Source organism: Notothenia rossii (genome assembly GCF_949606895.1).
Source record: "Notothenia rossii genome assembly, chromosome: 9".
NCBI classification, from domain to species: domain Eukaryota; kingdom Metazoa; phylum Chordata; class Actinopteri; order Perciformes; family Nototheniidae; genus Notothenia; species Notothenia rossii.
The window spans coordinates 77,142,482-77,159,396 of record NC_136907.1 but is presented as its reverse complement, the minus strand read 5'-3'; the positions used below and the strand labels follow the sequence as shown (position 1 = coordinate 77,159,396).

Genomic DNA, 16,915 nt, shown 5'->3' with positions numbered 1-16,915 from the left:
TATTTTTGCTTAATTATTTTTTATTTTTCAAGCTACGAGATGTTGTCCTACGTTTCTCATGAAGAATTATGTCTCAGGAATGTAGGGTTTGGGAATTATGGCAGGTTTAAAAGAAAATATGAAGGCAAAATTAAATCTGTCCTCCACTCTACCTGTGACATCACACACTCTAAAATCTGAGGAAGGCCTCTTTACCAAGGTCTGAACAATGTTTAATATCTCTAAAAGTATCAATCAGATTTAAAAGTTGTTTGACATGAATAATGTCAGAAAGATGTGTAACATTTTAAAGTTGGAATGAGGCTTCTGAGTAAAAGTATGAAGAAGCAGTTAACAGTTGAAGTTGCATGAAGATTGTTCAAGTCTGAAGACTTTCTCCATTGACTTCCATGTTAAAAATGTGATGAATTATGGGATGTATCTCTGGAATTATGAAAGTTATGAATGAGAAAAGTAATAGCCGGACAGAGCTGAACGTTTTCATGTTTGAACGGAGTTTCTGCGATGTGGAATGTGGGAGAAGAAGAGGCGCAAAATAACCCGTCGGATTAATAAAGAATTTAGTGCGTCGAATAACAGATAAATGAGACGAACAAATATTTGAAGATATTCTAAAATGGATCATCTGTCAGAAAACCCAATTTTTTTATTCTGACGTCAGAGCCCGATAAAATAAAAATCATGACGCTGTCAGATTTTCAAAATAAAATCATGTATTTTTCAGATTTTCAAATGTTTATTTTTCAAAAATAAAAGCATGGATCTGTCAGATTTCCAAAATTAAAAGCATGTAATAAAAGCATGTATCTGTCAGGTCTTCAGAATAAAAGCGTGGATCTGTCAGATTTTCAGAATAAAAGCCTCTCTTTCTCTTCCTGCAGGTATGAGCTGAGTGAAGATGGTCTGACGAAACCTCAGCAACTATAGAGCGCAACAACCACCATCACCACCACCACCATCATCATCATCATCATCATCATCATCATCACCACAATGATACAGTACATCTGTTATTTTTACTAAGTGTACAAAGTAAAGAAGAAGCAGCTTTGATCCATTTAATCACATCAGTCGCAAGGCAGACCTCCCCTTTAAGAAGAGCCAGGCTTTAAAGGGAGTATTCCACATGTAGACTATTCAATATATCACCAATACTACCATGTACTGCTGTGGAAAATATATTCCATATTTATAGGAGAATATATATATCAGCTGTAGAGGAAGACAATCTATTTTTTTGCGGTAAAATATGTAAAAGTTTGTAAATATATAAACGATGATGCTGGACTAAAGAGGGCGTCGTGTTTGAGAGAGATTCAGGCCAAATGATTGTTTGTCGTTTTCTTTGATTCATTCGTTTTTGTGAATGAAAAACATTCTAGACGCCACCAAAGAGACGAGAAGTCATTTTTTGTATTCTCTTCCCTCGTTTGCTTTCCTCTGGTTTTATTCCACTTTGATAACATGTGTTTAAAACATCTTAAAGATAAGTATAAGTACACACAGGCAAGGCAGGCAACTGCTTGGGGCCCCGGACCAGAGGGGGGCCCCCAAAGAAGGTAGATTAAGAAGAACATGAAACACCCTTTCATTTACTGCAACGACATGTCGGGGAACCCCCTCAAGGTGGCTCCATGCTTAGCGTGCCGTAAAATGCTGCTTCTTATTTTAAGTTTCATTGCCTTGCTCCGCTCTGGGGGGGGGGGGGTTGGGGCGCCGATGATGGCTGGTTCGAGGGGCCCCCAGTGATTTTTGCATAGGGCCCCCCCACAGACTCTAGAATTGCCACTGAGTACACAAAAGGTGTGTTAAATCCACAGTTTTTGTATCCGGTAATACACCTGTTGTTATTCTAGAATAAGGCCATTGTTTTTAAAGCTGAATATTTTGTGTTTTTTTATCTATCTGGGATCATCAGTCGGTTTTAGCGAGTAGTTCTTATCTCAAATTAAGAGTATTTATAATTTAAAAAATGCCAAATTAAAGAGTCATGTATTGCAATTATATAAATAACATATTTATGGAGTAGTGTTCCCTTCCTTTATGGGACGATTGTCTGTTAAATATGAAAGTTAGAAGTTGAAAACGGAAAGATTTATCTGTATTTCCCCAAATATTAGTATTGCAATTATATCCCATATTTTCTTCATTTATCTAAAGCCACGATGTCTAAAAACAAATGTTATACACATTTATAGTATTGTCATGTTCCCCGATTAATGTGTAGCTATCCTAAAGAAAACATCACTTCCTGTCGGTTTTTCACAATAAAATATATCAATTTTTTTGTCTTTTATTTTGAAAGTAAAGGAATAAACCAGTGGATAAAGACAATGGCCGTTTCTCAATCGCGAGTAGTATACACATGCTGCAGAGCAACTATTTCACGTATACTACGTCATAGAGTGGCGCAGAATGCTGGGCATTTAAACAGTCCTTCGGCGCCACTCGATGACGTAGTATACTTGAAATAGTTGCTCTGCAGCAGGTTTACTCGCAATTGAGAAACGGCAACAGTTTGTGATTAATGTGTAGCTATCCTAAAGAACACATCACTTCCTGTCAGTTTTCACAATAAAAGATATCCAGTTTTTTGTCCTTTATTTTGAAAATACAGCAATAAACTAGTGAATAAAGACAGTGTTTGTGATGTGATTAATGTGTAGCTATCCTAAAGAACAAATCACTTCCTGTCGGTTTTTCACAATAAAAGATATCCAGGTTTTTGTTTATTTGAAAATATTTTATTTTGAAAATACAGGAATAAACCAGTGAATAAAGACAGTGTTCGTGATGTTTAAATTAGAGAAGAAATCTAATAAAAGTGGCTTTAAAAACTGATACAATTGGGGGAAAATGACATTAACAAAATGTACACATTAACTGTTTACACTTTTAAATTTACACCAAAAATATTCCTAGTACAAATATATGTTTGCACCACTTTTCACATTAATAAAAACACTTCTGATTGCTTTTTTTTTATTTTAAAAAGCTTTTTAATACACAAAAGTACAAATAGTGACATTTAAAAAATTCACATTGGTACCCAAACTAAGAGAAATTATCTGCAACACAAAAACATTTCCCCTTTTTGTAACATTGTCAAAAATATGTGAAAAATAAGCTTTATTTACGGAAAATAATGGCTTTAAAAATACAGAACATTGGGGTAAGATGACGACAAAATATTAAGAAAAATATCAAATAATTATATATAAATCCACAAATAACAGCTTTTAAAATTGAGAAAATTTGAATTAATTGACAGCTCCTAAAATTAGAAATAAGGTCTAAAAAAAACGTGCTTTTTTTCTTTAGTTTGTCACCATTTCACTCAGGGTTTATATCGTCGTGAGTTCCGCTATAATCAATTCCACATGTTGTTTATGAATCAACATGAGTCTTAACGTGTCAATAATACGTGTCATTAATAAGTCTTGAAATTGTTGAAATTCACGTTTACTTATTATTTTATTTGGTGTGCATATATTTGTTACCACGCATATCATGTTTAAAAACTGCATTGATTTCACAGCACTTGCTCAAAAGGGATTTATATCAAACTACAACATAAATGTTAGTTTTTAAAACAGTAAATAATATCGCTTTTCTTTCAAACACACTCACCTGCCATGAAGAAAGTATTTTACACACATGTATGAACGCTCTGTTATGTATGTAATGTTTTATCACGTGTATTTTGCAGCTGTCACCCATTTCTATTCCTTGTTCCTGTTTCATTCTGAAAGGATCAAATCAATGTTTTCTCTTTTGGATGCGAGAGCTTCTCTGAAAGGCGGTTTTGTTTTTCCCGTCTTCTTAATTTATCTTGTGCCTTAAGAGATATTTACGTGTATAAAAAAATAAGAAGACGCTTCAACGGTTTTTCCTCATGTGTCACAATGTCTCCTAAATGTCTTTTAAAAACAAATAAAGAGCTTTAGCTGGCTATAAAAGCATGGAGCTGTACAGCACTGTGTTTCTCATCATTTCTGTATTCATCATTGCACTGCTATTGGCTCGCGCTCCAACACATTGTACGTGATAGGCTAAGGGGTGGGACATCTCTAAGTGGTCGACCAATCACAACTGAACATTAAAGCATGGAGAAATGTCCCAGTAGAGACACTACATACTGATATACACCTGAACATCAGCAGGAGAGGACTCTTTAAAGTAGAGACACTACATACTGATATACACCTGAACATCAGCAGGAGAGGACTCTTTAAAGTAGAGACACTACATACTGATATACACCTGAACATCAGCAGGAGAGGACTCTTTAAAGTAGAGACACTACATACTGATATACACCTGAACATCAGCAGGAGAGGACTCTTTAAAGTAGAGACACTACATACTGATATACATCTGAACATCAGCAGGAGAGGACTCTTTAAAGTAGAGACACTACATACTGATATACACCTGAACATCAGCAGGAGAGGACTCTTTAAAGTAGAGACACTACATACTGATATACACCTGAACATCAGCAGGAGAGGACTCTTTAAAGTAGAGACACTACATACTGATATACACCTGAACATCAGATGGGGGGGACTCTTTAAAGTAGAGACACTACATACTGATATACACCTGAACATCAGCAGGAAAGGACTCTTTAAAGTAGAGACACTACATACTGATATACACCTGAACATCAGATGGGGGGGACTCTTTAAAGTAGAGACACTACATACTGATATACACCTGAACATCAGCAGGAGAGGACTCTTTAAAGTAGAGACACTACATACTGATATACACCTGAACATCAGATGGGGGGGACTCTTTAAAGTAGAGACACTACATACTGATATACACCTGAACATCAGCAGGAGAGGACTCTTTAAAGTAGAGACACTACATACTGATATACACCTGAACATCAGCAGGAGAGGACTCTTTAAAGTAGAGACACTACATACTGATATACACCTGAACATCAGCAGGAGAGGACTCTTTAAAGTAGAGACACTACATACTGATATACACCTGAACATCAGATGGGGGGGACTCTTTAAAGTAGAGACACTACATACTGATATACACCTGAACATCAGCAGGAGAGGACTCTTTAAAGTAGAGACACTACATACTGATATACATCTGAACATCAGCAGGAGAGGACTCTTTAAAGTAGAGACACTACATACTGATATACACCTGAACATCAGCAGGAGAGGACTCTTTAAAGTAGAGACACTAAATACTGATATACACCTGGACATCAGCAGGAGAGGACTCTTTAAAGTAGAGACACTACATACTGATATACACCTGAACATCAGCAGGAGAGGACTCTTTAAAGTAGAGACACTACATACTGATATACATCTGAACATCAGCAGGAGAGGACTCTTTAAAGTAGAGACACTACATACTGATATACATCTGAACATCAGCAGGAGAGGACTCTTTAAAGTAGAGACACTAAATACTAAAATGAACCTGAAAATGAGCAGAATTCGGCCCCTTTAAGTTATCATGAAAACTGTGTCAGGATTTATCCATTGATTTGTATTCTTTTTTTTATCTCAAAGAAAAGTGAAAAGGCAAAAAATTATTTACTAATCCAAATGATTGTGTTCTATTTGTAATCCTGTTATTCAACCTGGTTCCCCTGCACCCACTGTCATGTTTGTAATCTGGATCCAAAGTTTAATCGTTGTGAACAAAGTTTTCCAAGAACCTTGTAAATGTTTTATTCACATAGCTTATTGCCACTGTTGGAAGAAATACTCAGATCCTTTAATTAAATGAAAGTACAAGTACTATGGTTCTAAAATAATTAATTACAATTAAAGGACCTGAATTAAAAAAAAATGACTTAACCCTTCTATTGTCTTCGTTTCCCCCCCTTACTTTGGTGTTCGCGGGCAAATTTAACTGGTCCTGTTTTAACTGCTATTGAATTAACACAAAAACCATTAATCATCACCACATTTCATTTAACACCCTTTCAAACTGTAAGTATTGTATCAGACTACTGGTATACATGAAGAACTGCAGTAGATATACAAAGAATAGACACTGAACATGTATTGCGTGTGCCAGGTGTGATCCATGTGGGGGGAGGGGCACATAAGAGCGGGAAATGTGTCAAATTATTCTGTGTGTGTGTGTGTGTGTGTGCGTGCGTGCGTGCGTGCGTGTGTGTGTGTGGACTTGTGTGTGTGATATCATAAAGCCTGAATGCAATCGAATGTAAAACAAAAAAAGTTATGATTGATGAAAGTTGTAAATCGGTCAGATTTGACCCGAACACAACAGGAGGGTTAAGGAAAAGTACAAAGTATTAGCATCAAAATACCCTTATAGTTTGAGTACAAATACTCATTCTGCACAATGGTAGTACAAAAGTACCATCAGGTATATCACTCGATATGCAGAATGGATCTTTTCAAAGTATTTTATTATCATTTATTTATTTTTCGAAAGGATAGCCCGTTGAGATTTAGCATCTCATTCTCAAGGGTGTCCTAAAACATAAATATACAAATGATAACATTACATATACTACAGTAGCCTACATATACAAAAATACAGACACATGATGGTTATTATATTATCCAGTTATTTATACATGTCCGAACATTTAGTCTTTGGTCAAGTTGGACAACATCTGCATACTGTGTGGATTAGTAGTAAAGTATTTCCTGATACCCTATCATCATGTCATGTGTTTATGCACAAAGTAAAATAAATGTACTGGAGGAAGAATAGTATCTGCTTCTGAAATGTAGTGTAAGTATAAAGTAGCATTAAATAGAAATACTCAAAGTATAAATATGTCGATAAACTACCGAGCTGCAATAATTGAGTAAATGTACTTTCCAGCTCTGCTTATATCAAAACAGCCTGACTGGAAAGATAAGATAAGATACAACGGTATATATTTAGAAAATATATCGCTCAGCCTTCAAAGCACCTTGTGTTACAGTTGGATCAGCCTGAAAACTCGCATTGACTGAAGGAAGCCGAGAGTGGACTTTGGAACGTACTGTCTCTTTAACAACGCTCCCCCTTATGAATTGCCTCATACTTCCTGGTTCCCTCCCCTGTAGAGCTGCAGCTGGAGGATGGGTGTAACCAGTGGTGTAGTCTACGTGATACGCAGGTATACGCCGTATACCCACTAGAAAATGCCAGTGATTTCCGTATGCCTTCTTAAAAATGAGCGATGATACGTAACAACATCATTTTGTGACTTCGCTTTCACGCTTTCGCCCCCTTCTGTGTTAATACTTTTGGACGTCTGGGGCTTCCGTCGCCTTTGGCCTGTTGCTAAGCAACAGCAAGACACTTTGTTCGGCTTTGACAAACTCCACGTTTCTCTAACGTTATCAGAATTTGATCCTTCCATCATTCAAGTTCGCGGAGCGCTAAACAGGAAGCAAACATGAAACGAAAACAGACGAAAATATTTTAATGTTTTCCGAAGTTTTCCCCTATTACCACTACAGAAGAAGAGCCAGGTCAGGCGGCTGTCCTAAAGGTGACAGAGAACGAGCCCGGCGCTACCGCAAATTTACCCGGTAAGTGGAATTAGCATGGTTATCATTAACGTAACAGTAGCTGGAATGTAAGAACAGGCATCCTTGGTTAGAGTGGAGGGACAGAAAGTTAGGTAAATGTCAGCACACATGCAAAGGAAAGCTGATCTAAACAACAGAAATTCATAAAGTCAATGACTATGCAAATGAGAGTTAATTCATGGTCATGTTAAAAGTGCATTTAAAACATTTGCACCATTATATTACTATATGTTAGTTATCAGTAGTTGTCAAATAATTAGCTATTGAAAAAGTGGAAGATTTTTCTCCTTTTATCTGCTTTTCATGCATTTGTTAGCCATGATGTAAATATTGTAAGCAGTTTATTAAATACTTTTGAGTAAATCTTGGCTCTTTTCTGCAGATATTATTGGTAAAAACTTGTATTATGCTAATTAGTCATGGTTTTGTTTATTTCCAGGTTGTGCTCTTTGCAGCGCTACAAAATCAACAGGTGTCCTCACAGAACAACGAGTGTCTATGTCTGAGGAGTGGGTGCACTTTAAGATCCAGTCCTCAGATTCAAGCAGATCAACATCTCTGGCCTCTTTGAGAAACAAGATTAGACGACATGAGACGTCCAGAGCACACAAAATAGCCCAGGAGCTCACGGAGAAGGGTGGACAGGATTTAGTTGGAAATTTGGTGAGAGCTGTGTCAGAGACAGTGTTTGCAGTAGGCCATATTGAGATTTTGATAAAAATGTCGATTAATTGTTCAACCCTAGAAGATAAGTGGGCTTTTTCCATCATTGTTCATTCTTTTATTTTTTTATTGTTAATGTCTCTGGCAGTTAAAAGTCACATAAAAATGCTTATAATACATTGACATGTTGATAACACATAACCAGTCTCAAGACTAGTCTATGCATTACTAAGTGTGATGGTGTTCATGAGGTGTTGCTTCGAGACAGGATGAATACAATTATTACAGTATACCCACTACAAAAAAGTAGACTACACCACTGGGTGTAACGAGTGATTCACTGCACACACACATGCTATTCAGATCACACTCACACGAGTTTCAGCTCTCAGGAAGTGGAACTCGGACACTCGCTGTCACTGAGCGGTGAAATGGCGCAGAAAGGAGTTCAGCTGGACCGGAAAACCTTCTCTTGTTCCATCTGTCTGGATCTACTAAAGGATCCGGTGACTACTTCCTGTGGACACAGCTACTGCATGGACTGTATCAAAACCCACTGGGATAGAGAGGATAAGAAGAAAGTCTACAGCTGCCCTCAGTGTAGAAGGAGCTTCAAACCGAGGCCTGTCCTGCTGAAGAACACCATGTTAGCAGATTTAGTGGAGAAGCTGAAGAAGACTGGACTCCAAGCTGCTCCTGCTGATCACTGCTATGCTGGAGCTGAAGATGTGGCCTGTGATGTCTGTACTGGGAGAAAGCTGAGAGCCTGTAAGTCCTGCCTGCAGTGTTTGGCCTCTTACTGTGAGAAACACCTCCAGCCTCATTTTGACGTAGCTCAATTAAAAAAACACAAGCTGGTGGAGCCCTCCAAGAAGCTCCAGGAGAACATCTGCTCTCGCCACGAAGAGGTGATGAAGCTGTTCTGCCGCACTGATCAGCAGAGTATCTGTTCTCTCTGCTCTGTGGACGAACACAAAGGACACGACACGGTGTCAGCTGCAGCAGAGAGGACTGAGAGGCAGAGAGAGCTGGAGGGGAGTCGACTAAACATCCAGCAGAGAATCCAGGACGGAGAGAAGGAGGTGAAGCTGCTTCAGCAGGAGGTGAAGGCCTTCAATGGCTCTGCTGATAAAGCAGTGGAGGACAGTGAGAAGATGTTCACTGAGCTGATCCGTCTGATGGAGAAAAGAAGCTCTGATGTGAAGCAGCAGCTCAGATCCCAGCAGAAGAGAGAAATGAGTCGAGCCAAAGAGTTTCAGAAGAAGCTGAAGCAGGAGATCTCTGAGCTGAAGAGGAGAGACGCTGAGCTGAAGCTGCTCTCTCACACAGAGGATCCCAACCAGTTTCTGCTCAGCTACCCCTCCTCACTGTCAGCCCTCAGTGAAGCTACACACTCCTCCAGCATCAACATCCTTCCTCTGAGCTACTTTGAGGACGTGACGGTGGCCCTGTCAGCAGTCAGAGACAAACTACAGGACGTCCTGAGCGAGGAATGGACAAACGTCTCATTGACTGAAGTGGATGTTTTACTGCCAGCAGCAGAGCCCACCACCAGAGCTGGGTTCTTAAGATATTCACAGGAGATCACTCTGGATCCAAACACAGCACACACAGAGCTGTTATTATCTGAAGGGAGCAGAAAAGTAACATTCATGAAAGAACAGTCTTATTCTAGTCACCCAGACAGATTCACTGATTGGCCTCAGGTCCTGAGTAGAGAGAGTCTGACTGGACGTTGTTACTGGGAGGTGGAGCGGAGAGGGAGAGCAGTTTTTGTTTCAGTCTCATACAAGAATATCCGCAGAGCAGGGGATGGTACTGAATGTTTATTTGGATACAATGACAAATCCTGGGCGTTAGAGTTTAAACAAAACAGTTATTCATTTACTTACAACAATAGCAAAATTCCCGTCTCAGGTCCTCTGTCCTCCAGAGTAGGAGTGTACCTGGATCACAGAGCAGGTATTCTGTCCTTCTACAGCGTCTCTGAAACCATGACTCTCCTCCACAGAGTCCAGACCACATTCACTCAGCCGCTACATGCTGGACTTTTGGTTTGTGACGCAGCTGAGTTGTGTAAACTGAAATAGCCTGAATTCATTTGAGGAACTCTTCTACTTCTTAAACTCTTTGTGTGTCCATCATTGTTGCTGAGAGCTGAGTGTTCATGTCTTCACTGCACAGAGATCAGCTGTCAATCAAACATTATGGGATGTGCTTTAACATCTTCTCATGAGTTGTTCTGTAGATGTTGGAGTTTCTTTAGGCGGCTCTCCTTCCTGTGTCTGTTTAGCCATGGAGGCTGTCACTGCTCAGGAGGATTTCTGTTAACCTCAACTGATATTTCTCTGAATGGAAATGTAAACTTTGCTCTAAATATTTATTGAATATCGATATTGATGTATTTGTTTGTTGTTGTTTCTCTTGTAAATCATGAGAGAGGGAAAGCAACAGAGCTTCTTTCATTGTAGATATTTGATTCTAAAGGTCTTTTATTTGTGTCTAAGTCTCAATGTGTTGAATTTATAAAGGAAAGTTTGAAGAAGGAAATGAAACACATAAAAAAGAAAAGCTAACAGGATGAGTTTGTAATAAATTGTGTTTCTATTTTCAAGATGTGAGATGAATCTTTCCTTAAACAGTGCATTTCTTCGTGTGATTAATCAATAATCACTGTTTTCACACACACATTTAAATATATCTAATACGTATATATGTTCATTTTAATTCATTTCTTATTTGTTAGTTATTTTATCATTTGTAATTGTTATCTTTGATTTTATTAATCGGTGTGAATCTGTCCTGTTTTTCATTCTTCTTACCATGTTGCTGTTAAACTACTGAATTTCCCCACGGGGATTAACAAATATCCATCTTGTCTACTTTATCTTAATTTATTTTAATTTTGGGAAATGCAACGAATCAATTTTCCAGACTTTTATTTTGAAAACCTTCACCGGAAGTACCTTATCCAACCAAACCTGCCTTGACGCAGTTGGGTCTGACTCTCCTGAAGCAGAAACGCCCTGCCTCCTCTCTCCTCTCCTCCAACATCCATCCATCCCCCGCTCTCCTCTGCTCCTCTATCCGCCGAGCAGACACTCTGAGGCGGCCGGAAAACCAACCAAACCTCGGTGGAGGAGAGAGAAAAATAAAATGGCCCTTTAAACACCTTGAGAGAATAAAAAAACCCAGAGGAGACATGGAGCCTTTTTCCTTCCTCCGCCTCCTCTTCCTCGTTTCCTTGAGCTGCTTCTCCACTGCTGCTGACAGGAGAATCGGTGAGTGGATTAAAGGAGAATTATGTTTCATAATTAGCTGCGTTTTTGCTAGTGTTTCTAACCCCCTCCTCCAAGCCAACCCGAGAGAACATTTCTGTTTCTGCTCTGTGTCAATATTTGTAGCTTCACCTGGAAAAACAAACACGGTGATCCTGGGATTTCTGCTGGAATAAACTGTGCAAATAAACCAGGAATAAACCAGGAATATCAGCGAAATAAGACTATTAGACTATAATATTAGGGAAATAAACCAGAAGTAGGAATGAAGGGGCTGCTGCGTGCAAAGGAGACCCTGTCAACATGTGAAGTGCAGGAAGAGGCTGATACAGGAAAACGTGGATTTATTATATCAGAAAAAAAACAATACAGTAATAATTAATAATATCTTAGTAAAGATAAAAATATTTGATGCAGAAAAATATAGCTAATACAATTTAGAAAATGGATATAAAACTACGTTTTAGGCCTATAAATACGATATGAATTAAAAATAACATTTATTTATTTGAAGATTTACATTAAATAATTGAAATAATCAATTAGGAATACAACTATATACACATTAATAAAATACATTGTATATATGTTTTAGTATTAAGAATGGCAAATAACGTTTACACTGTACCAGCAAATATTAAAATATAAATAGATACATGTATAAATAATGTCATAGGTAAAATAAAAAAGAATAATATACTAAGTTAATTCATTAATTAGAAAATGACATTTCCAGAAAATATACAATACAGTGTATAGAAAAGAATCATAAATATCCAAATTAAATGTACATAAGTAAAAAATACAATAATTACGTGAAAATGTATTTAAAAAATAAATAAATAAATAGTACAACAAATACAAATTATTGGGAGTAAGTTTATGAAAACATTAGGAACAGTACCAACTATGAAATAAAATACAAATAATTGCAGTTGTGTACACAAGCTTGTAAACAACAGGAGAGAATGTGATGAGTGATGACATTAATGCAAAGCAATGAAAAATGATCTCTCACACACACACACACACACACACACACACACACGCACACAGACACACACACACACACACACACACACACACACACACACACACACACACACACACACACACACACACACACACACTCCAATATCCAGTTCTATGCTCAGAACAGAAGCAGCTATTGATCGGAAGTGTAAAGTGTGTGTGTTTCTGCCTGAGTGTGTGTGTGTGTGTGTGTGTGTGTGTGTGTGTGTGTGTGTGTGTGTGTGTGTGTGTGTGTGTGTTTATTATCTCTCATCTCTCATGCACAGGGTTTATAAATAGCTGAAATGTAATATTCCCCGCTGATCTGAGATGCAGTCTGTGACATGACTGTTGCAGAAGAGGGTGAGAGGAAGAGGAGGAGGATGAAGCTGTGTTGGGAGGTGTGTGTGTGTGTGTGTGTGTGTGTGTGTGTGTGTTTGTGTGTGTGTGTGTGTGTGTGTGTGTGTGTGTGTTCATATTACATAACAAACATACAGAGAGTATGGCAGACAACAACAATACAAAACCTTTATATTATTATCATAGTATTTTCCAATAAATTGTTGTGATAGATTTAACCCTAAATGATACAGACATCTTAGTGTGTTTTTGTTGTTGTTGTTGTTGTTGTTGTTGTGTGTTGTTGTTGAGTTTCAGCATAGTTTGGGCATCTGTGGTCAATAACAGGTTTATTTTGAAACTTGTGATCAGAACCGAAACCATTCAGACTTTATTTTGAAAGCAGCTACGCAGAAAACTATTTTGTTAGTGGCTGTCTCTTCACACTAAGATGTTCCTCAAGTCCTCTGCTGTGGACGTACTCTAACATTTACATTACAACAAGTCTAAATTCCAAGATGTTTTATTTAACCCTGAATCGACACGAAATCACCAAAAACAGGAAAGAAAACTTTTTTCTTGGTTCCCTGACTGGAAAAAATGCTGCTCCAAAAACAAGTAACAATGAAAACAAGGTGTTCTCGCTTTTAATAAGTCAAAGAAATCTGCCAGTAGAACAAGTGAACATTTGCTTGGTAAGATCTCCTGAAATAAGGTGGGATATTTAGATAAAGAACATCTTGTAATTAGCTGGGGAAACTTATTTGGAACTGTATTTCAATCAGGAGAGACTTCATTTTGTTTAAAGAACATTCATTGACACATAATAATCCTTATATTTATTATAGCGCTTTATCAATGACTCAAAGCGCTTAACAAATACACATTACATTTACAGATCATACATACATGTAATGGTCATCAACTGTGGACAATACCCACAGGAGCAAGTTCAGATGAAGTGTCTTGCCCAAGGACACAACGGCTTTACAGAGGCAGCGGCGGCGGGTTTCACCCCCTTGATCAATGCACTGCGCCACACCGCCCATCTTCACACCTCAAAGTCATTGAGGCGCTTTTACAAGTACACATTGATGTCATACATGTACTGTGGACAATACCCACAGGAGCAAATTCGGGTGAAGTGTCTTGCCCAAGGACACAACGGCCTGACGCAGTGGGGCAGGAGCGGGTTTCGAACTGGAGTTCCCCAACACCCCCTTGATCTGATGATCAAACGCACAGACCACTGCGCCACCCGTCCCAATATCACATCACATATGATAAATGTTAAGTGTTTGAAAATCTTATATGTAAAGGGGGAAATGCGGCCGTGAGCATATAGGGAACCCCCCGGGGTCTAGACACTGGTGATGATGCTGAAGATCTGTATTTGAAGAGGAGATGGGATGAGGTCTTTGGATTAGCTCTCCTGGCTCTGATGAAAGGAGGTGGATGGGGAGGAGGCGGGCGGCAGCATGAACACCTGAAATCACGGCTGACTGCAGGAGAGAGGAGAACCATTTTAAGGTTTGGCTGCAGCACGCTGATTGGCTGCTGGAGATTGAGGTGAAATGTAGTTGGTTAAAGAGATGCACGTGATGAGCTGATTATAAGCAGCTGCGGAGTGAATGAATATATGTACCCAGTCTTCCTGAAAGAACTTGCGCTGAGCTCCATTGGACCAGGATCAGGACATGTTGTGTTCAGAAGTAAGCCATGTATTCAACAGTGTTCTGCTTTCTGATGATTCATTAGTCGGTGTTTTTCCAAAAGAAATGTAAAATCATCTGAGATACAACTCAAAACATTTTGTTTTTAAGAATCATTGACTTCATAAGATTTCTAAAAACAAGACCTTATATGTCACTGCATCGTCACTTCTTAAGTTATCAGGTGTTAGATCGAGTGTAAAGACATATTCTGAATATTAGACAGATATCCTCGTCAAGATTTACAGTTTGAGCTTTTAAGGGTTATTACTTTAACTTTGATGTTTTTATGTTGGGATAAAGGATTGTTTTTTATGGCTGCTTGTACTGTATACAACGTTTTCCAAGAGAACAAATGATGATCTCTTTCATTAGGGTTTGGGTTTTATTCAAATGTACTGCATCTGGTATTCTGGGGTCAGTGTCGTACATGTTTTTCTTTTTTTAAACTCAGAAATTAGTTTGGATAGGTGAGGTCTATTGATCATACTTTTTCAAAAGGTAGAGTAAAACTTGTGGTAATAAGTAGGAATAGAGTTGCTTTAAAAAGGTGAAACATAGATTTGGTGATTAGTTATACTATTATGCTTTAAAAACAGTCAAACCAGGAGGACAACATTTAATGGAAATGAACAAGATGGTGTCTCTCTTTTGTTCCCGTCAGCTCACACTGATTTGTGTTTATTGCACCTTTCACTCTCTCAGGGACAGATTGCTCTCCTGGGATCTGACTCACTGATTGGTCAGGTCTCTGAATCATTAACCCGAGCCGGGGAAGGTCACTGCTGCTGTGTAACCGTAGCCATGGAAACAGTCATTAACATTTTACACCTGTTGATTGGTGGGAACTGAGGTGCACACAGGACATGGATATGAAAAAAACATATTTGAACTATACAAATATAGAAATGAAAGTGCAGAACATGTGTGAACAATTGTCATTTAAAATAATGTACAAAAGGAATAATATGAATAAAAAAGCAACAGAATATTATAAATATACTGGGAAAAATATGCAAATCAATCAAAAACCACCCTTTGCATAGATTCTGCTGTGAAGATATCAAAAGGGATGATCTCAGCTTTATCAGATCTATGTAGGATCTGCATAAAACCTCCTGTATTGACGCCCAGCTGTAACTGAACTGGTGTTTCATTGATTGCTGTTTGCTTTATTGATAATCCGTCTGCATTGATGTGACGTGAGTCAATTAATCGACTGATCTGGATCAATGTTTTTTGAGTGCAGAACGTGTCTGTGTTTTGATTGATATCTCCTCCTGTATGAGATTATTCTGCAGGGTTTACTGTTCTTCACTGTATATCAGTATGTAGTGTCTCTACTTTAAAGAGTCCTCTCCTGCTGATGTTCAGGTTTATATCAGTATGTAGTGTCTCTACTTTAAAGAGTCCTCTCCTGCTGATGTGCAGGTGTATATCAGTATGTAGTGTCTACTTTAAAGAGTCCTCTCCTGCTGATGTTCAGGTGTATATCAGTATGTAGTGTCTCTACTTTAAAGAGTCCTCTCCTGCTGATGTTCAGGTGTGTATCAGTATGTAGTGTCTCTACTTTAAAGAGTCCTCTCCTGCTGATGTTCAGGTGTATATCAGTATGTAGAGTCTCTACTTTAAAGAGTCCTCTCCTGCTGATGTTCAGGTGTATATCAGTATGTAGTGTCTCTACTTTAAAGAGTCCTCTCCTGCTGATGTTCAGGTGTATATCAGTATGTAGTGTCTCTACTTTAAAGAGTCCTCTCCTGCTGATGTTCAGGTGTATATCAGTATGTATCAGGTACTGTAAAATGTGTTGGAGTGCATCAGAAGCTGAAGCTAACTTAACTTCTTTAAAGACGTTATCTTTTCGAGTTCAAAATGTTTGAAAGTCTCAGGATATGATGTTAATGAAGCTCCACTAAAAGCCTTATCTTTAACACAAGTTAAATCAGATACAAACGCCAATAATATTCACCCAATTAACTCTCACAACATGTCATTAAAGAAACCCACACAGAACTACAAGTGATTTATTGTAGCTCAATAAAACTGTATCTTGGATTGTCAACACATGCTGTGGTCGTCACGCTAAACTCAATGAAGGCTGGCAGCGTTTGATTTGAGAGCTACAGTCAAAGAAAGCGTTTCAAACAAAGACCACCCGCTGTACGGATCAATGCTGTGGTTTGGAACAATCGGTGTTAGAAAGGAACATGAGAGGAGGTTGTTTTTGTCTCTGGTGGAGACGAAGAGAGAATACGGCGCCAATTGAAACAACTTTTTCCCACGTAAACCTTTTTAATTGAGAAATGGATTTCCACCCGGCTCTGCTGAGACAAATAGAAATGATCAAACGCCGGCTTTGCCTCCA

The 16,915-nt window shown here is 38.4% G+C and overlaps 3 protein-coding genes across 5 annotated transcripts in view; all 3 read left to right on the top strand.

Moving 5' to 3' along the window:
- The window catches only part of esyt2a (extended synaptotagmin-like protein 2a), a 57,598-nt gene extending 53,621 nt beyond the window's left edge, over nucleotides 1–3,977 (top strand). Inside the window, exon 24 of the mRNA XM_079650094.1 lies at nucleotides 882–3,977. Within this exon, the coding sequence (XP_079506220.1) occupies nucleotides 882–927 (46 nt within the window). The 3' untranslated portion in view covers nucleotides 928–3,977. The remainder of the gene's footprint in view (nucleotides 1–881) is intronic.
- Nucleotides 3,978–8,587: 4,610 nt separating this feature from the next.
- Nucleotides 8,588–10,563, top strand: LOC307020043 (tripartite motif-containing protein 16-like). Its single transcript, XM_079651133.1, has one exon. It carries the CDS (start codon nucleotides 8,642–8,644, stop codon nucleotides 10,298–10,300), a length of 1,659 nt encoding a protein of 552 aa, XP_079507259.1. The 5' UTR covers nucleotides 8,588–8,641; the 3' UTR covers nucleotides 10,301–10,563.
- Nucleotides 10,564–11,196: 633 nt separating this feature from the next.
- LOC307017664 (receptor-type tyrosine-protein phosphatase N2-like) overlaps nucleotides 11,197–16,915 on the top strand; it is a 244,955-nt gene continuing 239,236 nt past the window's right edge. For all 3 annotated transcript variants that reach the window (XM_079647346.1, XM_079647345.1, XM_079647344.1), the window contains exon 1: nucleotides 11,197–11,491. In XM_079647346.1, coding sequence (XP_079503472.1) covers nucleotides 11,413–11,491 — 79 coding nt within the window. In that variant the 5' untranslated portion in view covers nucleotides 11,197–11,412. The remainder of the gene's footprint in view (nucleotides 11,492–16,915) is intronic.

Bases quoted from the DNA above. Each gene is read 5' to 3' on its own strand.
- LOC307020043 (XM_079651133.1), top strand. From the start codon at position 8,642: ATGGCGCAGAAAGGAGTTCAGCTGGACCGGAAAACCTTCTCTTGTTCC.